Source organism: Mustela nivalis, assembly GCF_964662115.1.
Source record: "Mustela nivalis genome assembly, chromosome: 3".
NCBI classification, from domain to species: domain Eukaryota; kingdom Metazoa; phylum Chordata; class Mammalia; order Carnivora; family Mustelidae; genus Mustela; species Mustela nivalis.
Genome location: NC_139022.1, coordinates 80,324,285 through 80,343,914, shown reverse-complemented (window position 1 = coordinate 80,343,914; position 19,630 = coordinate 80,324,285). Strand labels below are relative to the sequence as shown.

The window sequence follows — 19,630 nt, the reverse complement described above, 5'->3', positions numbered from 1 at the left end:
CGCGCCCTGCTAAGGGAGTTGCTCTCCCTCGGCCGGGGGTGGGAGAGCGGCGAGCGGCCCCCGTGACGTGGAGAAAGGAGGAGCGCCGTCGCCGCGCTCCTGCCGCGGGAGCTCCCCGCCCCTGCACTCCCGGGTCCCCGCTCCACGCTTGGGACAAAGTTCCGAGGCGCGCGCGGCGCGCTGCACTCCGGCTGAGCCGCGCTGCTCTGAGTGTCATCCAGGTTAGGTTTCCTCCCCGCAGGAAACACACAAGATCCCAGGTCGGGAGGGCCAAGAGACTTGCCCGAAGTCGCTCAGAGGGCGGTGACAAGGCAAACTTAAATCTGCGACTCCTTGCTTTTCCCCAAGGCTGTGCTCTGTGGGGCTCTGGCCTGCAGGAATCGCCTGGCTCTCATTGGCGAGCCCGGGACAGTGTCCCACGCAGCTTGGAGAAATATCTAGGAACAGCGTGTGAAGGTGGAGCTTTATGGCCAATAAATAGGGTACAAAGTTGTTTTTCAATCAGTGCCTACATGCCAAATAGACACTCTACAGCCCCCTCTTCACCCTAAAGCGGGGGTGAGGGCGGTAGCCTTGAGGACGCAGGATCCAGTGCCAACCCTGCTCACTGAATAATTGAAAGCAAGCACAGACGCGCTTAACCAATTGAGCAGTATTGAAATACATCAATTTTGTGTTGTGGGCGTGATGCAGGCAGACTAGTCTGAGGACTCAAGAGTGACCCGGGGTCCTACAGATCAGCCAAGTCTACAGGCAAGATGGAGACCAAATGCTTGCCAGGAGGAAGCGAAAACAGAGTTTATTGAATACCTGAGTACAGAGAAGAGCAGAGAGAGTGTGTCTGGGAGACTCCAAAAGGGGACTAAATCTAGTGGTTGCTTGGGTTTAGGGATTTCTGTTGGAAAGGAGTGCAGGGTACCTGCCTTCAGTAATCCAGGATATGGTCCAGTGGAAGGTGAGTGACAGGTTATTAATAGGTGTTAATTTTATAAGTCATGGAAGGTACAGGGCGTTGATGCCAGCGTCTTCTCAGGTTTGTTCAAAACTAAAGTGTTTGGGATCTGGGTAGATGTTATCAGGTGTTTGAGGGCCTAGTGCAAAGCTCAGAATGACTTTCTTGTTACCCCGTTGGAGTGGGAACATACTTCTTTGGTTTATTTAGATGCAGGAAATGGGACCTAGCAGGAAAACAGCAGAGATGGAACCCTTCTAAAAATGGAGTCTCTTCGGTTTTCCTGTTTCAGATACTTTACTAACTGTGCTGGCAATTGCCATACTTCCGGAAGTCTCCTGCAGCACTCCTGTTTGTTTCAGGGCCAGAGGATCCTAGGCCCTGCTTTATAGAACAGGAGGGGCACAAGGTAAGTCAATCACGGCAAGTTTGTTCCTTCCTTCCTCTGTCCGTCTATGTTGACTAAGGGCATGCTATATGCCTGGCTGGTTGGTGGAGAGTCAGATAGGACCAGGCCCCAAACCCCATGAATCCCAAAATGGGAGCACTGCATAGGACGCCATATCCTTTACTCCCAGTATCCTGAGTCTGTCCACAGTAGTAGAAACTTGGAGACAACTCTGCCTTTTAAAAAATTCTCTGTGCCAGGGGAGGGAGTATTTTCAAGCAGACATTTTCAAGTAAATGCCTACTTTGCACTTACCTCCTTTTCCTCAGTGAGACCTCCATTTCCTGCAATAGTCTTTAAGGTCAATTAACTCACCCTTCTGCTCTCCCTCATCTGCACAGGATGACGATGATGATGAGAAAAGCAAGTGAGGCTTCTATCATTCATCTTGGGTGCCATTCTAAGCAACTTATGTAGACTCCTTCAATCCTCACAGAGTTAGGAGGGAGGTGCCATTTCTATTCTGATTTTACACATGAGAAAGGAAGCAAGTGAAGTGTGATAACTTGCCAGTAAGTGGAATAGCCAGAACTCAGACCCGGGGGTTCTGTCCCAAGTATCCAGGTTGGGAACAATGGAGGGAACCGAGCCCTCCATCCTGGAATTCAAGTGGTCCACCAGCACACATCAGCCCCAACTCACACTAGCTCACACCAGTTCACACCACACATGGAGCATCCAATGATCTCAAGTGCTGTGAAATCCACACTCACATAGGGTTGATCCTATTTTGAATATATCATATAAGCCGTTATCTCTTCATTCACTTGCTCCCCTGTCTCCAAATCCCAGATCCATCTTTTTGTCATAAAGCAAACTGTTTCGGAGCACCTGGGTGGCTCAGAGGGTTAAGCCTCTGACTTCGGCTCAGGTCTTGGTCTCAGGGTCCTGGGATTGAGCCCTGCATCCGGCTCTCTGCTCAGCGTGGAGCCTGCTTCCCCCACCCTCTCTCTGCCTGCCTCTCTGCCTACTTGTGATCTCTCTCTCTGTGTTAAATAAATAAAATCTTAAAAAAAAGCAAACTGTTTCTATGAGGGGACCTTGAAAATGCCTTTAACATCAAATGTGTAAACATTGTTTTGGATTGTTCTGTATTCTGACCATACCAGCTCTTTTCCTATCTTCTGCTTTCACTGCCTTCAATGAATCCCTTCCCTTAAAACAGTGTCCCAGGTCTTCTAAAAGCCAACTATCCAAGGCTGGATATGGTCTTTTTTACTCTGGCCTGCAGGCCTCTCCTACCTTTGACAAAATGCTCAGCATTCCTGGATTCGTCTCCCAGGGCTGCGTAACAAATGACCACAAACTGGGTGACTTAAAACAGCAGAAATGTAGTCTTTCACAATTCTGGAGCTAGAAGCCTGAAATTAAGGGGTTGAGAGGGCCACACTCCCTCTAAAAGCTCAAGGGAAGAATCCTTCTCTGCCTCTTCCTTGATTCGGGTGGTTGCTAGCCCTCCCTGGCATTCCTTGGCCTGCAGAAGCATCACTCCAGCCTCTGCTTCCATCACTGCATTCTTTGTCTGGGTCTCCTCTGTGTCCAAATTTCTCTCTTCTTTAAGGATACCAGATGTTGGATGTAGGGCTACCCTAATCCAGTATGACCTCATCCTAACTCCTTTATATCTGCAAAGACTCTATTTCCAAATAAGGTCATGTTCACAGCTTCTGGGTGGACATGAATTTTGGGGAGACACTATTCAACCCAGTAGCATCTCTAAAAATCGTTGTTAATGAAAATGCTTGAGCTAAGAATGCAAAGAGGTATAAATCACAGGCCCTCTCCTCAGAGTAAGACACTGTACCTACAGATAGAGTCTCTATACCCAGAATGTAGTTTAGCAGCAAGACAGGAGATGTCAAGAGCCAACTGACTGGGGCCAAATGACAATCTCATGGGCCAAATGAGAGCTGTGCCCAAGAATTCAGCCAAGGGGGCAGAGTCACTGAGGACACCACTAAAGGGCTTTACTCCAAGCAGAGGGTAATCTAAGCATGTCCTTGAAGGAAAGCAAAGATGAATCAGGAAGGCTTATCAAAAGCACAGCCCTAAGGGCAGTATGTGTGCCAGGCAGAATCTTACTTCTGAAATTTCATTGCAGACATGAGAGACTGAACAGTTGTGAACACTTACTGTATAAGTGTACTACTTTGGCTATAATAATAGTATGTGGTAATGCCATAGCAATGAACATGCTTTATAGTGCTCTTTCCTTTCATTAATTTCATTTGTCTTTGTGACAATCCTGAGTGTCCATAGAGAAAAGGACAGCATATCTTACAAGGATTCTGGAGCTCAATAGAGGTGCAAGTAACTTGCTCAAGTCAAACAGCAAATCAGTTGTAGAATTGTTATGAAACACATTGGCCTCAATAGTCCTTGTTCAGGAATTTCCTTGCCCCAAGTGAGCTTTCACCCTGGGTGAGAGCCTTCCAGTACTGGTTGTGTTGTTCCTGGCCCAAGGAAAGCATTTGAAGAACATGGTAATCCTGTAAGAAATGAAAAGCCTTCCTCAAAGACATGTGAATTCCAAACTGGAATTGTGATAAACCTCCCCCAGACATCCGAATTGGTTTCCCTAAAACTTCTGGTGATTTTTGACTGTATTAAAGAATCTCTTTTGGCCTTCAGAGACATAATAGGATACTGTGGCCTTCTGAGAACTCAGCTGATCATCTTACAAAAATAGAGGTTGAATGAAACTCGAAGGCACACAGAGACATGGGTGAGAAGTTGAATACAAAAGACCATAAATTATATCACAAAATAAGTTGGCAAAAACTGATAATCACAACTTAGTGTCTGATCTCATCAGTGCGGAGTCATGCACAGAGGACCAGATCTTGGCAGATTTTAAGGACTTTCTAATAAGAATCTGTAACTGTGGCTACAGCTGGAAGCAAGCAGAGATTCTAGCCTTGGACTGAGTATCTGATGATTGAATGTGTTTTCCTGGATTTTCCTTTACTAAGTAAGCAGGGAACTTACTGTATCCTCTGCGGGTTGTCCTCAAAGGCATATTTAAGGATGAACTGCTTTTGAGTCTAGTGTGATTCACTGAGTTCTTGCTTGTGCAAAGTGCTATACTGGTTGCTATAGGAGAATACAAAAATACAGAAGACGGTCCCTGACCTTGAAGAAAAGTCCATCTAATTCAGAAGATTAAAAATGGTATAAGCGGGGCTGCAATAGAATTCTTTTTTTTTTTTTTAAGATTTTATTTATTTATTTGACAGAGAGAGATCACAAGTAGGCAGAGAGAGAGAGAGAGAGGAGGAAGCAGGCTCCCCGCTGAGCAGAGAGCCCGATGCGGGACCCGATTCCAGGACCCTGAGATCATGACCTGAGCCGAAGGCAGAGGCTTAACCCACTGAGCCACCCAGGTGCCCCAACTGCAATAGAATTCTTAAGCAATTTCTTATCACTCGGTTGACTGTTCCGATGCAATTCCTCCAAACCAGGCCTTAGCTTGCCACCCCTTTAAAAATAATGCCATACAGTAACTTCATATCACCTTCTAGCCCTTTATCTTTCTCCAGGGCCTTTATTACATTCGTCACTATCAGAAATTGGGTTGTTGCCTTGTTTACTCTGCTCCTAGACATAGTATCCGTAAGGACATGGAATTGTCTTGGTTTTTTTTTTTTTTTGCTATATAACAACTAAAACAATGTTGGGCATATGTTAGGTGCTCATTAAATATTTTTTAAATAAATTAAGTACATATTAATCAATGGAAAATGGCCCAAGACAACTTGAATTGAAACAGTGTTTCTCACATTTGCCTGATAAGACTTAGTGGACATTTTGATTCAGGAAGCTTCGAGTGGGGCCCAGGAATCTGTATTCTTAAGAAGCATCCCAACTAATTCTTTTAAAGGGGTAGTTGGGGAAACACGGGATTAATGCAATGATTGGTGGTGGTTGGGAGAAAAAAGTGAAGTGACGAGATTAGTTTCCAAAGATCAGTGGTTGCTCACTGGAATCATCTGGGAGAGATGAAAAAAATCCTAACAGCACAGACACTACTCCAGATCCATGAAATTAGAATCTTTGGGGGTGGGTCCTGGATTTGGGCCAGGTTTTAACATTCATCGGGTGATTCTAAAGCATTCCCAAGGCTGAAAATATTTTGTAGAAATATTTTGTAAGTACTCCAAGTATGTTACTGAGTTGTGCCCCTCTTGCTTCCAGCTTATGTCACGCAGCTGGAATCCTTGATCTCCTAGTCTAGAAGAAACGTGCAGAAACTTAACACAATAACTCCATTTGGGGACAACTATAGTAACTTCTTGCTATTGTAAAAAAATGTTATCTAAAGCGACAACTGAATAAAATCTCATATACTTCATGGCTAGAGCAGAAAACAATTATAGTATATGGAAGGTGAGAAATCCAAGGCCCCCTGGGCATAGCCTAGGTGATTAGGGTGAGTCATAGAAAGCAAAAATGCTGTGCTTTTAACAAAATGGTAGAATGCATAGGAGAATACTGAGTTTCTCTTGAATGCCTAGAGAAAGAAAGATGACAGGTGGCCCAGGAGAGGGAAGGGGGCAACGTGGACAGAGTCTAGAGCAGTGGTTCTCAGTGTGACTGCATATTAAAGTCACGTGGGGAGTTTAAGAAATTAGTGATCCCCAGACTTGTTCTCAAAGATTCTGCAGTAATAAGTATAGGGGTGTAGTGTGTGTGTGTGTGTGTGTGTGTGTGTGTGGTGTGGCAAGATTGTTATTAGAGGTTTAGGGAGGAGAGCCTGGGTAAGTTACCCCTCATAATAACAACAGCTATCATTTTTTGAGCAGCCACAGTGGCTGCTGCCTGCTTTACAGAGCCTACCTCATTTAATCCTAACAAACATCTGGGGAGGGAGGCACATTGCTAGCCCCATTTACAGAGATGGAGGGGTAACAAGGTTCTGTAACCCTAGAGAGGGTCACAAGGTTCTGTAACTAGAGGGTGGTAGAGCCAGGATGTTGGCCCACTGCCTGCCCTCATGTCCACTCTCTTATACTGTTTCAATCGAGACAGGCTCTGATGAGAAGGTCATCAAGGAGAAGCTCCCTAGGCCGAGGTCATGTCCAGTAATTCAGTTTTGTGCTCTGCTGTGCTGTGCTAGGACTCCTTCCCCTTTACCAGGCTTCATAGGAGAGCTGGGTGGGTGGTGCTTTGGGGGAAGGACAACTGGGTGAGAATAGTATGAGGCAGAGGGGTATGTGAGGTGGGGAGAGCTCTAGTGGCTGAGAGCAACGTCCAAGGACCAAGCTGATCAGGAGGCTGACAGAGTGTCATAGAAATGCTGTAGAGTGGGGAACATAGGTCCCTTCTTGGGAAAATGTAGAGAAACAGGAGCAGGGGGACATAAAATGGGGTGGTCGTGGACTCTGCCCTTATGTTGACTATGCAGCTCAAGTCATTCCACTTGGATCTAAAGAAAAAGGACATCCACAATTCGAGAGAGTTAGGGGCTCTCTGGGCTCACATGACTACACATAAAATAATTTGTGGCACAGAGCTGGGTTCTTCCAAATATGACTATCTACTCTTTTATTTATCCTAGAGATACACACACACACACATTTTGGCAAAGAGGTGTCAAAACTTTCTTAAACCTCTCCATATCCACACCAGCATTTTTTGGTTTTGAGCCATTTGTACACAAAGAAACATAATTTTTGTTTTGCTCTGTGTAATCATCTCAGGACAGTTAATGTGTAGGCAAAATGAACAGAGAACAAATATGCTGTGTGTGGCTGCAGCTGTTGGGTGATTAGTGAGGCTCCCCCACCAGCTGGTGACCTGCCTCACCACTTCCGCACCTCTGGCTTTGAAGGATACGACCCAGCTTCTTACCTCAGCCAAACTGTCAGACATCATGGAATGTTAAGGTGTCTTGTGAAAATCTAAAAACAGAAATGTTAACTGCTTTTACTTTTAGAAATACCACTATTTACATTACAGCTTCAAATGTTTTCATCTGCTGTTTCTACTTTAAAGCCCCTGCCAAAGTAGCCTAAATGAAAGAATATGAAGTTACAAATATGTCCAAGGAATTTAAGGTTGACCATGCAGCCTGTATTCAGGGCTTAAGTTAAGATTGAGACAAGCTGATCTGACATGGCCTCGAATTCCGTTCCTCTTATTTAGGTGCTAGAATAATTAGGGGCAGGAGAACCTTATGATCGAGTTCAAGCAGAAGCTTACTATAGCTCTTGGCTTTAACCTGTTTAAGAGTGATATGTGTCCAGTTTCCTTCTGTAAAATAGGCTTCAACATAAATGAGCTGAGGGGAAATAGGACAGGGAGTCCAAAGAAATCCATGGAGGGTGCTGTTACCTCTCCACATACTGAGCATCTGAAGGGACTTGAAGTCCAGGTTGTATGGGCACATGCTTTCATTTAAAAACAACAGGATGGTTCTCCACGAAAACTGAGTTTGGGCAATACCTCAGATGAATTTGCTTTACCAATTTTTATACCTGGAATACCCTAGATTGAAAAAGAGAGAGCCTAAGAGCAGATACCCATGTGTTCATATCACGATTCATCCAGTAAGACTTCTGCCTTCCATTTTCCACCTCTGTCTGTCTGGGCCTGACACTACCTGTCATTCACCGAAGTGAGCAAACACTGACTCCCTCAGAGTGTGTGGGTGGAAGGAGTCAATAGGGTCATCATCACTCAGGATGATGTCAACACTCTTTGCATCATTTAACATATATATCCAGGCAGAAACTTTTGGTTGAGAAAGAGGAACCAGATGACGCCTGATAGCATGAGTTCTGAAGCCAGACAACCAGGTTTGAATCCCCGCTTTAGCACTGGGTAGCTGTGTGACTTTGGGTCGAGTTACTTCACCCTGTACCTCTGTTCCCTCATTCGTAAAATGCAGATAAGATCTCCTCCCTCATAGGATATGGTGAGGAATTAAATGTTAATACTATAATAATGACTGGCATAAATAAAGTGCTCGATAAATATTGCTCTCAGCCCTACCTCTCCCCTTCCACATTTATTTGTTTCTGTGGGATTTTTTTGTTTGTTTTGTTTTTTTTTACTGTCAGAGTGTGGAATCTGTACAGCTAGCTAAGTACTCCCCTGCTCGGGGGCATATACTTACTCCTCTCGGCCCGTTAACCCCACTTCCCTGGCCAGTGACTGATTTACAAATGGGCAGATGGTACAATTCTAGCCAATGATACACAATGTCCAGGAGTTGGTGATGGTGTCCAGAAAAGATGTGCATTGGAAGAAAATATTTCTTTTCTTCTAATGATGCTGTTTCTGTATGTCCTCCTGCCTGTAACAGTAGAGCCATCTTGGCATTGTGAAGGGAGCTGGAAGCAAGATAGAAGCAACAGTTACAATGTTGAGTTGAAGAATGAACCAACTCTGAAGTTTCTACATCTGGACTTGTTATAGGAAGTAATACGTTTTCTTTATTGCTTAAGCCATTTGGAGTGGGGTTTTCTGTTATTGTGCCTGAAACATCCTAACTGGTTGGTATTTCTTGAGCATCTAGTATGCTTGAGATAGTTTACAGGAAATAAAGTATAAAACTCTAAGCCTGATCTTGCTCAGTTTCCCAGCTACTTTGGGGAGAAAAGCTATGAAAACTAGTAGTACCAATCTGTAAATAAATATTAAGTGCTTGGATCGGGGTGATCTGAGACAGCAATACATGAGTTCCTATATGAGGAGAGGGCTCAAAGAATAAAGAACACATCAATGGGCAGGAGAAGGAATGTTCTAGATAGTATAAGCAAATGTATGGGAGAATTAGGGATTGTATTCACCTGCTTGAAGTGCCATAAAGGAATACCCCAAACTGGTTGGCTTAAACAATGGAAAGTTATTTCTCATAGTCCTGCAGTGTTGAGATCCAAGATTAAGGAGTTGACAGTGTGGGTCTTATTCTGAGCTCTGCGTCCTTGGTGTGTAGATGGCTGCCTTCTCACTGTGTCCTCACACGATGTTTATTTGTGCATGTGCATCTCTGGTATTCCTTGGTGTGTCCAATTTCTTCATATAAGGACAATAGATTATATTGGGACTTAACTTACTGACCTAAAGTATTTTAACTTAACCACCTCTTTAAAGGAACTATTTCTAAATATAGTCACATTTTAAGGTCTCAGGGATTAGGACTTCGACATATGAATTTTGAGGGGATACAATTTGGACTATAACAGGGGTGCTAAAGGATGACTTCCTCTTAAGAGTGAGTCAAAAGTTAGAGATGATTGGGAGATGAAGCTGGAAGGTTATTTTAGGGCCAGAGAATAGTGGGTCTTGAATGTTGGGCCTAGATTTTACTCTTGTAGCAGCAGGGAAGGAAAAGATCTTTAAGAATAATTTGGCACACCGTGCCATAGGTTTTATAAAGAACTGGGTTGAAATGGGGCAAAATTCCAGTTGCATATAGTCTAGGTACACATTGACAAATGACTGAACTCGGGGAGGTAAGTTGAAAGGAAACAAATGAAAGAGAAATTGAGGAGAAAAGGACACGATGTGTGGTTGGCCCTTCTCAGCAATCAGGCCAGTGGAAGTCTGTGCCATAATAATTCAACTCATGAACAGGAGTATTTTTTAATTTTTTTATTTTTAAAAGATTATTTATTTATTTATTTGACACACAGAGATCACAAGTAGGCAGAGGCAGGCAGAGAGAGGAAGGGAAGCAGGCTCCCTGATGAGCAGAGAGCTCAATGTGGGGCTCGATCCCAGGACCCTGAGATCATGACCTGAGCTGAAGGCAGAGGCTTTAACCCACTGAGCCACCCAGGCGCCACAACAGAAGTATTTTTATCCTAATAGGATTGTGAAGCCTGGAACATTGTGGTACCACCTTTCTAACACAGGAATACCTGTCTGAAAGGGAATAGGCTTCCCTGTTGGGTATGGAGTATCCCAGGGGTGTTCAAGGTTATAGAAAGGATACAAGTATCAGGTAGGAGATTGGATTATAGCTATTATTGGAGGTCCCCTATATGGCTTATGGCCAGAAGTTAGAGGGTTTCAACCCAGAAAAGACAAGACATCTAGCAAACACCCAAAATGTTGTCTTCTTTCAGGGATTATATGGTGTGACATAGCTCTCTGGACTCTAGCCCTGGTTGGAGTAGACCCTTTTGTTGTTTAGTTTGGGCAACACCAAGCATGCCTCAAGGGCACTGGATATTTTGTAACTTACCAGTTAGGGTATACATTTTTTAATTGGCTAAGGAAATTTAAGAATTTGATCATTAACATGAAAACTCAGATCTTCAAGCTCTTGTACTATAAACTTACAGTATATGACTTTTGTAAATTGTAATAACTAAGCAAAATACCTTTTTAAGTTATTCTTTAAAAAACATTTTTCAAGTTTCAAAAGAAATATGTGTTTTCTTAAGTTGAAAGTACACCGCAGAAGTATCCTTCCACACTTCCCAGTTTAACTTCCTTGGGGCAGGCATGGCAAATCATTTTCTTGGTGGCATTCCAGACTTTTTATTCAACATACCTCTACCCCCACCCCACACACATGTTCATATATACAAGTACACATTTCATGACTCATCAAGTATATATAGAATACATGATATAAATACATGCATATTTATATGACTATATATATTATACACACATTCAAAGGCACATTTTTTATTTAACACAATCAGGACTTCTACATTTTTTAAAAAAAGATTTGAGAGAGAGGAAGCATAAGCAGGGGCGAGAGGGAGAAGTGTGGGGCTTGATCCCAGTGTCCTGGGATCATGACCTGAGCTCAAGGCAGACACTTAACCAGCTGAGCCACCTAGGCACCCCAGTGAGGACTTGCATTAACCACTGTTTAACAATGTACATTTTTTTCATTTATATACACGACTTCCCATGCTAAAACATATATTTGCAAAGGAGTCATGTTTTAAATATCTCCTTAAGTAATAAAAGCCAAATAGACCACCTCATGTACATTATTCAAGAATTAGAAAAATAGGGAAGTCTAAGAAAGTGATGGCATAATAATCTTGTCAGTTCTCAAATATTACAACTTGTAGGGGCATTCTAACCTAAACATTTTCAGTGGACTCTCACAAGAATAAAAAATGATCTGACATCTTTACACTTTTAGTAATATGAAACCTTTCCAGGTGCTTTCTTTTCAGATAATTGAAACTTTTAACAGTAAGAACACACACATATAATCAACTTCAAAGTTTGCCAAAGAGCACATGTAGTTAAAAGTCCCCCTTTCCTCTCAGCTCTCTAACCCCATGATTTTTCTACCCGCAGGCAAATGTTAACCAGTTCCCTATATATTCCAAAGATACTTCAGATTCTGTATATTTAATATAAAAAAATACAAAAATGGGTATTCATCCTTTCTGATGGCTGAGTAATATTCCATTGTATATATAGACCACATCTTTATCCATTAGTCTGTTGAAGGGCATCTTGGCTCTTTCCACAGTTTGGTGATTGTGGCCATTGCTGCTATGAACATTGGGGTACAGATGGCCCTTCTTTTCACTACATTTGTATCTTTGGGGGTAAATACCCAGTACTGCAATTGCCGGGTTATGGGGTATCTCTATTTTTAATTCTGTGAGAAATCTCTACAGTTTTCCAAAATGGCTGCACAAACTTGCATTCCCACCAACAGTGTAAGAGGGTTCCCCTTTCTCCACATCCTGTCCAACATTTGTTGTTTACTGTCTTGTTAATCTTTGCCATTCTAACTGGTGTAAGGTGGTATCTCAATGTGGTTTTGATTTGAATTTTCCTGATGGCTAATGAGGATGAACATTTTTTCATGTGTCTACTAGCCATTTGTATGTCTTCTTTGGAGAAGTGTCTGTTCATGTCTTCTGCCCATTTTTTGACTTGATTACCTGTTTTTTGTGTGTTGAGTTTGAGGAGTTCTTTATAGATCATGGATATCAGCCCTTTGTCTGTAGCGTCACTTGCAAATATCTTCTCCCATTCTGTAGGTTGCCACTTTGTTTTGTTGACTGCTTCCTTTGCTGTGCAGAAGCTTTTTTTTTTTTTTTTTAAAGATTTATTTATTTATTTATTTGACAGACAGATTACAAGTAGGCAGAGGAGATAGGCAGAGAGAGAGAGGAGGAAGCATGCTCCCTGCCGAGCAGAGAGCCCGACGTGGGGCCCGATCCCAAAACCCTGGGACCACGACCCGAGCCAAAGGCAGAGGCTCCAACCCACTGAGCCACCCAGGCGCCCCTGTGCAGAAGTTTTTTTATCTTGAAGTCCCAAAAGTTCATTTTTGCTTTTGTTTCCTTTGCCTTTGGAGATGTGTCTTGAAAGAAGTTGCTGCAGTCAGTGTCGAAGAGGTTACTACCTATGTTCTCCTCTAGGATTTTAATGGATTCCTGTATCATGTTGAGGTCTTTCACCCATTGAGAGCTTATCTTTGTGCATAGTGTAAGCGAATGGCTGAGTTTCATTCTTCCTGTATGTAGTTGTCCAATTTTCCCAGCGCCATTTATTGAAGAGACTGTCTTTTTTCCATTGGATCTTTTTTCCTGCTTTGTCGAAGATTAGCTGGCCATAGAGTTGAGGGTCCATATCTGTGCTCTCTACTCTGTTCCACTGGTCTTTGTGTCTGTTTTTTGTGCCAGGAGATTATGCTGAGTGAAGTAAGTGCAGCAAAGTCAATTATCATATGGTTTCACTTACTTGTGGAACATAAGGAATAACATGGAGGACATTAGGAGAAAGAAAGGAAAAGTGAATTGGGGAAATCGGAGAGGAAGATGAACCATGAGAGACTGGGGACTTTGAGAAACAAACTGAGGGTTTTAGTGGGGAGGGGGCGGGGGGAGAGGGGATGGGTGAGCCTAGTGGTGAATATTAAGGAGGGCACATATTGCATGGAGCACTGGGTGTGCTATATAAAGTATCTTGGAACACTGAAAAAATAAAAATTTACAACAATATATCTTATCCCAAAGTCTAGCACTTGTGAGGGTTACTTTTATCGCAGCTTAACTTCTTTACCCAAATGAGAAAAAAAGGATGGACTCAAGCCATGAAGTTAAATAGCTTCTCCGGGTGCCTGAGATGGTGACACATGAAGAATAAGATGGCAACCAAAGGAGGAAAACAGACCCTTAAGAAAACTTACCAAGTTTCTTTTACAAAAAATATCTTTCTTTAAAAAAAAGAGAGAATCTTCATGATGATAATGTACCAAAAGTCAAAGGTGAAGTATCCTTTAAAATAATCAGCCCCCAAATCAACATTTGATTCATTTTTGTTCTATGACTTATCAGTTACAGTTTTATTTATGCTAAATTTTATTTATGCTAAATTTAAATTTTATGGAATTTAAAATAAACCTTTTGATAATTTTACATTTTGGTTATTTGGACATCAAATTCACTTCACTTTATTTGGGCCTTTTACGGACCAATTATCACTCTTTTTTTATCCTTACTTCCCTTAAGGAACAACTGTTATTTATACAAAGGTAGAGGTGTTGATTGAAAGATTAGATTTACATTTATGTTCGTAAAATCAAAGCCAGAGAATCAATATGGTTTAATTCAAAAATGCCTTTATTTCAATAGCAAAAAGGTATTAATCGTACTATAATAGTTCAAGTTATATCTTTTTTTACAATGGTAAACACACATTTTAAGTAGCAACTCATGAAGGGTGTGTTAAAATAGGCTGTTCAGCCCATAAAATATGAATGTGGGTTAATGAACAAATGTCTAATAAGTTACTACAAAAACAAGGCTTTAGAATGTTAGCTCTTCACATTCCACATAGAACTTCCAATGCTGATCCATTATATGGCATGGGAGAAGTTCTTGATCGCTGATTAATAGTACTTCATTTATTTGTAGATAATGTGGAATGCTTTGCATTGACTCTCTGGAAGTTCCTGTTTAAAGAAGTGCCAACAAATTAAAAACTGTCTTTATAAAATAATATTTAAATTTACTTATTACAAATCCTAGACCCTTGTCAAATCTATGAGCACACAGAGATTTTGGACCAGTCATAATTTACTCCATTTTTCTTTTCTTTTTTTAATAGACTTAATTTTTTATTTTATTTATTTGACAGAGCAAGAGATCACAAGTAGGCAGAGAGGCAGGCAGAGAGAGAGAGAGGGAAGCAGGCTCCCCACTGAGCAAAGAACCCCAAGCGGGCCTTGATCCCAGGACCCTGAAATCATGACCTGAGCCTAAGGCAGAGACTTAACCCACTGAGCCACCCAGGCGCCCTAGACTTAATTTTTTTATTTGTCAGAGAGAGAACAAGCAGAACTTTGATGTTAGAAGTGAATTTATATATCATCTTGGTCTTGGACTTGTTTTACAGATGATGAAACAGAGTCAGAGAGGTAAAATGGGTTGAATGAAAAGAATTCATAGGTTAGTGATATTTCAGAAGTGAAGTATCAGTTAAAATAATGAACCTGATTATTTTTGCTTTTGATCTATTAAGGGAAATTTTTTTAAAAACTAGAGGAAAAAGAAAAGTGAAAGCTAAAATTATTTTTAACCTAACTAGTTAGCCTGTCATTTTGAAGTGCTAATTTAGGCAACTAGATAACATGAATAGTTGCATGAGCCTATTCTTTTGCCTAGTGATGAATCTCACAGTTCACTTCAAGGAGACTTATGCAGAATATCTAACATTTGGTTATATTATTTGAGAAGGATGGCTTTCTCCCTACTTCTTTCATGAGCAGAATGGTTCTTTAGCTGTGCAGTGCTTGTTGGGGACGAGGAGCAGCAAGCGGAGCCACACTCACTTATATGGCTATTTTCCTAGTTGTACTGGGCTTGAGAAGTCTTGTAACTTGCTTGAGATCACACAAGTTTGTATGGCCTAGAAAAGTGATTATCCATCTTCCAGACTAATACCATTTTCAGTGAGAAATAATAATAATAGCTTATATTTATTGAATGTTTGCTATATGTTAACCAGTAGCCAGTCATTTCACAGCAGCTTCCCATCTAATCTTCACAACTGTTTTATTCTTGGTTTATTGGAAATTGAGGCACAGAGGAATTTGTACAACTACCTTCAGAAGCCTCAGTCATCCTTTTCCTGCCGTGGTGTTTTAGACTACAAACAGCCTTTTTCTCAAGATAAGCTGATGCTGATTTAGTTTTATCTTGGACATAGAAAATGGAATGAGACTGGACACCTGGGTGGCTCAGTCAGTTAAGTGTCTGCCTTTGGCTCCGGTCATGATCTCAGGGTACTGGGATCGAGCCCCACATCAGGCTCCCTGCTCAGTGAGGAGCCTGCTTCTCCCTTTGCCACTCATGAATTTAAAAAATCTTTAAAAAAATTTTTATATGTAAAGTGTTCATGTTTTTTCTGCCTTTGTTGCACAGACATGAACTCTGGAGTTTTACTAGTTGGAAGCTCCTCGATGGCTTAATGTATATGCAGTGGTCTGGCAGGGGGCCTGGCATATGGCAGGTGCTCAACAGAAAATTAGTTTTCTTCTCTTTTCTCTTCTATCAGTAGATGTATCGTCCATTTTATGAATTAGGTCAAAGTTAATCATGATACGATGATGAAAAATAATTATGATTAAAGTAATGAAAAACAGGGAGCCTGGGTGGCTCAGTGGGTTAAGTCTCTGCCTTCGGCTCAGGTCATGGTCTCGGGGTCCTGGGATCAAGCTCCGTATCAGGCTCTCTGCTCAGCAGAGAGCCTGCTTCCCTCTCTCTCTGCCTGGCTCTCTGCCTACTTGTGCTCTCTCTCTGTTAAATAAGTAAAAACAATAATTTTTAAAATTTAAAAAAAAAAAGGAATGAAAAACAACACGAATTGTAAACAGGAGCTGAAGTAAACACCTTCTGCTCTGTTATCAGGCACACATCTTCCTTACGTGTTTAAGTTTGAAGAAATTCTTAACCACATAAAACAGAAGCACCTGTGAGTGTGTGTGCTTGATTACATGTACTTCTACCAGCAATGACGCACAGTAACAGCACCGAAATGAAGAAAACTTCACCGAAATGAAGAAAACTCTTCCTCTAATATGTTAGAAGAGTTTTCTTCCTCTAACATATTATTGGTAGGGCAAGGACAGCTTTTATTAGAAACAAAAAAGAGTCTATTTTTTCTGAAAAAGCATGTTCTATGTTCAAATGAAGAAATAATGTTAGTAGGTCCCCTCAAAAGAAACTGACATTAATTAATTATGCAGTAAATTAATATGCAGTAAATGATGGCTTGGGAAAATAAAGATTTCAGGAGATAATTTTTTTTCTTAGATGAATACATTTGGCATAATGTGCTTTGACTGTCCTAATACTATGGTGACAGGTGATAATAGATATATATAAAGCTGACTTTTCAGGTAAATAATGAAATGTCATCTACCTTAACAGATTCTTTTTAAAGAACTGTGGAAAAGGTTGATATGTCTGTCCACAGTGATCACAAATTATGTAGAAGTTTGGGAATGTTCATTTTTTTCCCCTCCAGTTTATTCTGAAATATCAATGAAGATTCCCTCAAAAACACAGAAGAGAAACTACAGCCAGGTAGGCAGTGAGAATTGAGGCTTGAGAGGAACTTGTGAAATTTCAAGGAAAAATGCACCATAGATTCCCTCTATTTTACAGCTTCTAAGGACTTTAGGGAGAGGTACTTCAGGATTTCATCAACAGAATTTCATTTTTTAAAGGCTGGTGTTTGTATTTTTAAAATCTTTAGTTAGAAATAATATATGCCTTCAAATGTATTCATATACCATATTGTAACACTCTAGAGTCCACCAACACACTAATCTGGGTTACCAGTTTAACTAGTTTCTGTGCAGGACTAGGAATAAAGTTCTTCCATCATCTCTGATTCATTGAGGAAAGTCTTGAAAATGGCAAGATTAAAAACTTTTATCACGTATCTTCATGACTCGGGATTTTCTTGATACTAAAATTCCAAAATGGTATGTAGAAATCAACTGGATATTGAGTTTGCTATTTGTCCCATGAAGTGTTGATACCATTTGATCAAAGTTTAGGAAATGGTTACAAAAGCTAAACAGATTAATGATTTCTCATAAAGAGGGGGAGGAGGAAGTGTGGGGAGATAGAGGGATATAACTGTTTTAAAAATAAATGGTTCAGAAAATGTGAAGGGCCATCACTCTTATATCTCACAGTCAGAAGCAGAAAGTTCAAATAAAGGAGATAATACTAACTAACCAAAATTCCATTTACTATTTGTTGAATTCTTCACAACAAACTCCATTCATTATAGCCTGTGAGATCTAGGCATGTCTACTTATGAGGACAGTCAATCACATGTAAATCCAGTTTTTTTTTTTTTAAAGATTTTATTTATTTATTTGACAGAGAGAAATCACAAGTAGGCAGAGAGGCAGGCAGAGAGAGAGGGAGGCAGAAGCAGGCTCCCTGCTGAGCAGAGAGCCCGATGCAGGACTCGATCCCAGGACCCTGAGATCATGACCTGAGCCGAAGGCAGCGGCTCAATCACTGAGCCACCCAGGCGCCCGTAAATCCAGTTTTAAATTAGCACTCCTTAGGATCGTATTCATGCTTCCATCCATTCATTATTTATGTGATGAATAAACATCATTTAATAAACTTCCACTGGGAAGCTACTTTGCCAGTCTTTGGGGGAATATAATAGGGAGCAAGAGTTTAGAAAAGTCACTCTAAACTCAAAGACCTTCTCTGTCAGGCGGTGAACATTAGGTAACCAGCAATTATTTATAACATAAAGTGATATGCATAAAATTTGCCTATTTAGACAACAGTATGTAAGATCTATATAGTTCTTAAAGAGAACAAACTGATGTTTACCAGAGAAGAGGGGGTAGAGGGTGGGTTAAATAGGTGATGGGGATGAAGGAGTGCATTTGTCATGATATACACGGAGTAATGTACAGAAATGATCAATCACTGAATTTGATACCTGAAACTAGTATTACACTGTATGCTAACTAAGTGGAATTTTAAAACTTTTTTAAAAAGTAAATGAAATTGAAGAGTTGCTCTCTCTCTTTTTACCATGTCCAAATTTCATTTTTTCCAATATCTATTTGCTTGGTTCCTGTACTGGGTCATCTAAACAAGATCTGGCAGATCTGAAAATGAAGGGGAGTGCTACTAATAATTTGGCTGGATTGAGGACTGCGGTGGCTTAGTTGGGAAGCATCATTACTCTAGCTTTGGAAAATGTAAATAGCTCTTCCTAATTCCTGTATTCCCAAACAACACTATTTTGGACTGATCATTAAAAAGTGTAAGAGAGGGGTGCCTACGTGGCTCAGTCAGTTAAGCATCTGCCTTTGGCTCCAGTCATGATCTCAGTCAGGGTCCTGGGATTGAGCCCCGTATCAGGGTCCTTGCTCAGCGGAAAGCCTGCTTCTCCCTCTCCCTCTCCCTCTGCCTTCTCCTTGCTACTTCCCCGGCTTGTACTGTCTCTCTCTCTCTGTCACGTAGATAAATAAAATCTTAAAAAAGTGTAAAAGAACCGATTATGTTCATGATCTGAAGTGGGCTGATGAAATCCATATGGCCTTGTTTATCCTTTAAACTCTGTGCACTCTAGAGTGTCAGTTCCATGATTTCCATGACCATGTTTTGATATGCAAAAGAGGGAAAAAGATTGTCTCTTGGATAGTTTGCTTGTTAAAGAGTTTACATTTTTCTAACTTGCCAGGTCTTTGGATTTGTCAGGTACTACAAAACCACATACAAAAGAATCTTAAATCAAATAGGTTCAAGTAAAACTCCAACAGCAGCCTACAGAATGCCAGCAGGTAGAGGGCCCCTGGAGTGACTCAGTAGGTTAAGCATCCAGCTCTTGGTTTCGATTCAGGTCATTCAGGTCATGATCACATGGTCCTGGGATGGATCTCTGTGCTCAGTGGGAATTCTGCCTGAGATTCTCTCCCTCTCCCTGCTCATGCTCCCTCTCTAATAAAATAAACAAATGAAATCTTAAGAAAAAAAAAAAAGAAAAAGAGGGGTGCCTGGGTGGCTCAGTGGGTTAAGGCTTCTGCCTTCGCCTCGGGTCATGATCACAGAGTCCTGGGATCGAGCCCCACATCGGGCTCTTTGCTCAGCAGGGAGCCTGCTTCCTCCTCTCTCTCTGCCTACTTGTGATCTTCATCTGTCTAATAAATAAATAAATAAAATCTTAAAAAAAAAAAAAAAAGAAAAAGAAAAAGAGAAAAGTAATGCCAATAGAGACCCGCAGATTCTTAGGCCCAG

The 19,630-nt window shown here is 41.2% G+C and overlaps 1 protein-coding gene across 1 annotated transcript in view; it reads right to left on the bottom strand.

Annotated features, from left to right (window-relative positions):
* Positions 1–13,967: 13,967 nt before the first annotated feature.
* Positions 13,968–19,630, bottom strand: part of ANKRD31 (ankyrin repeat domain 31) — a 149,098-nt gene continuing 143,435 nt past the window's right edge. The window contains 3 exon segments of the mRNA XM_082724937.1: positions 13,968–14,295; positions 18,422–18,449; positions 18,453–18,489. Of these exon segments, the coding sequence (XP_082581063.1) occupies positions 14,150–14,295; positions 18,422–18,449; positions 18,453–18,489 (211 nt within the window). The 3' untranslated portion in view covers positions 13,968–14,149.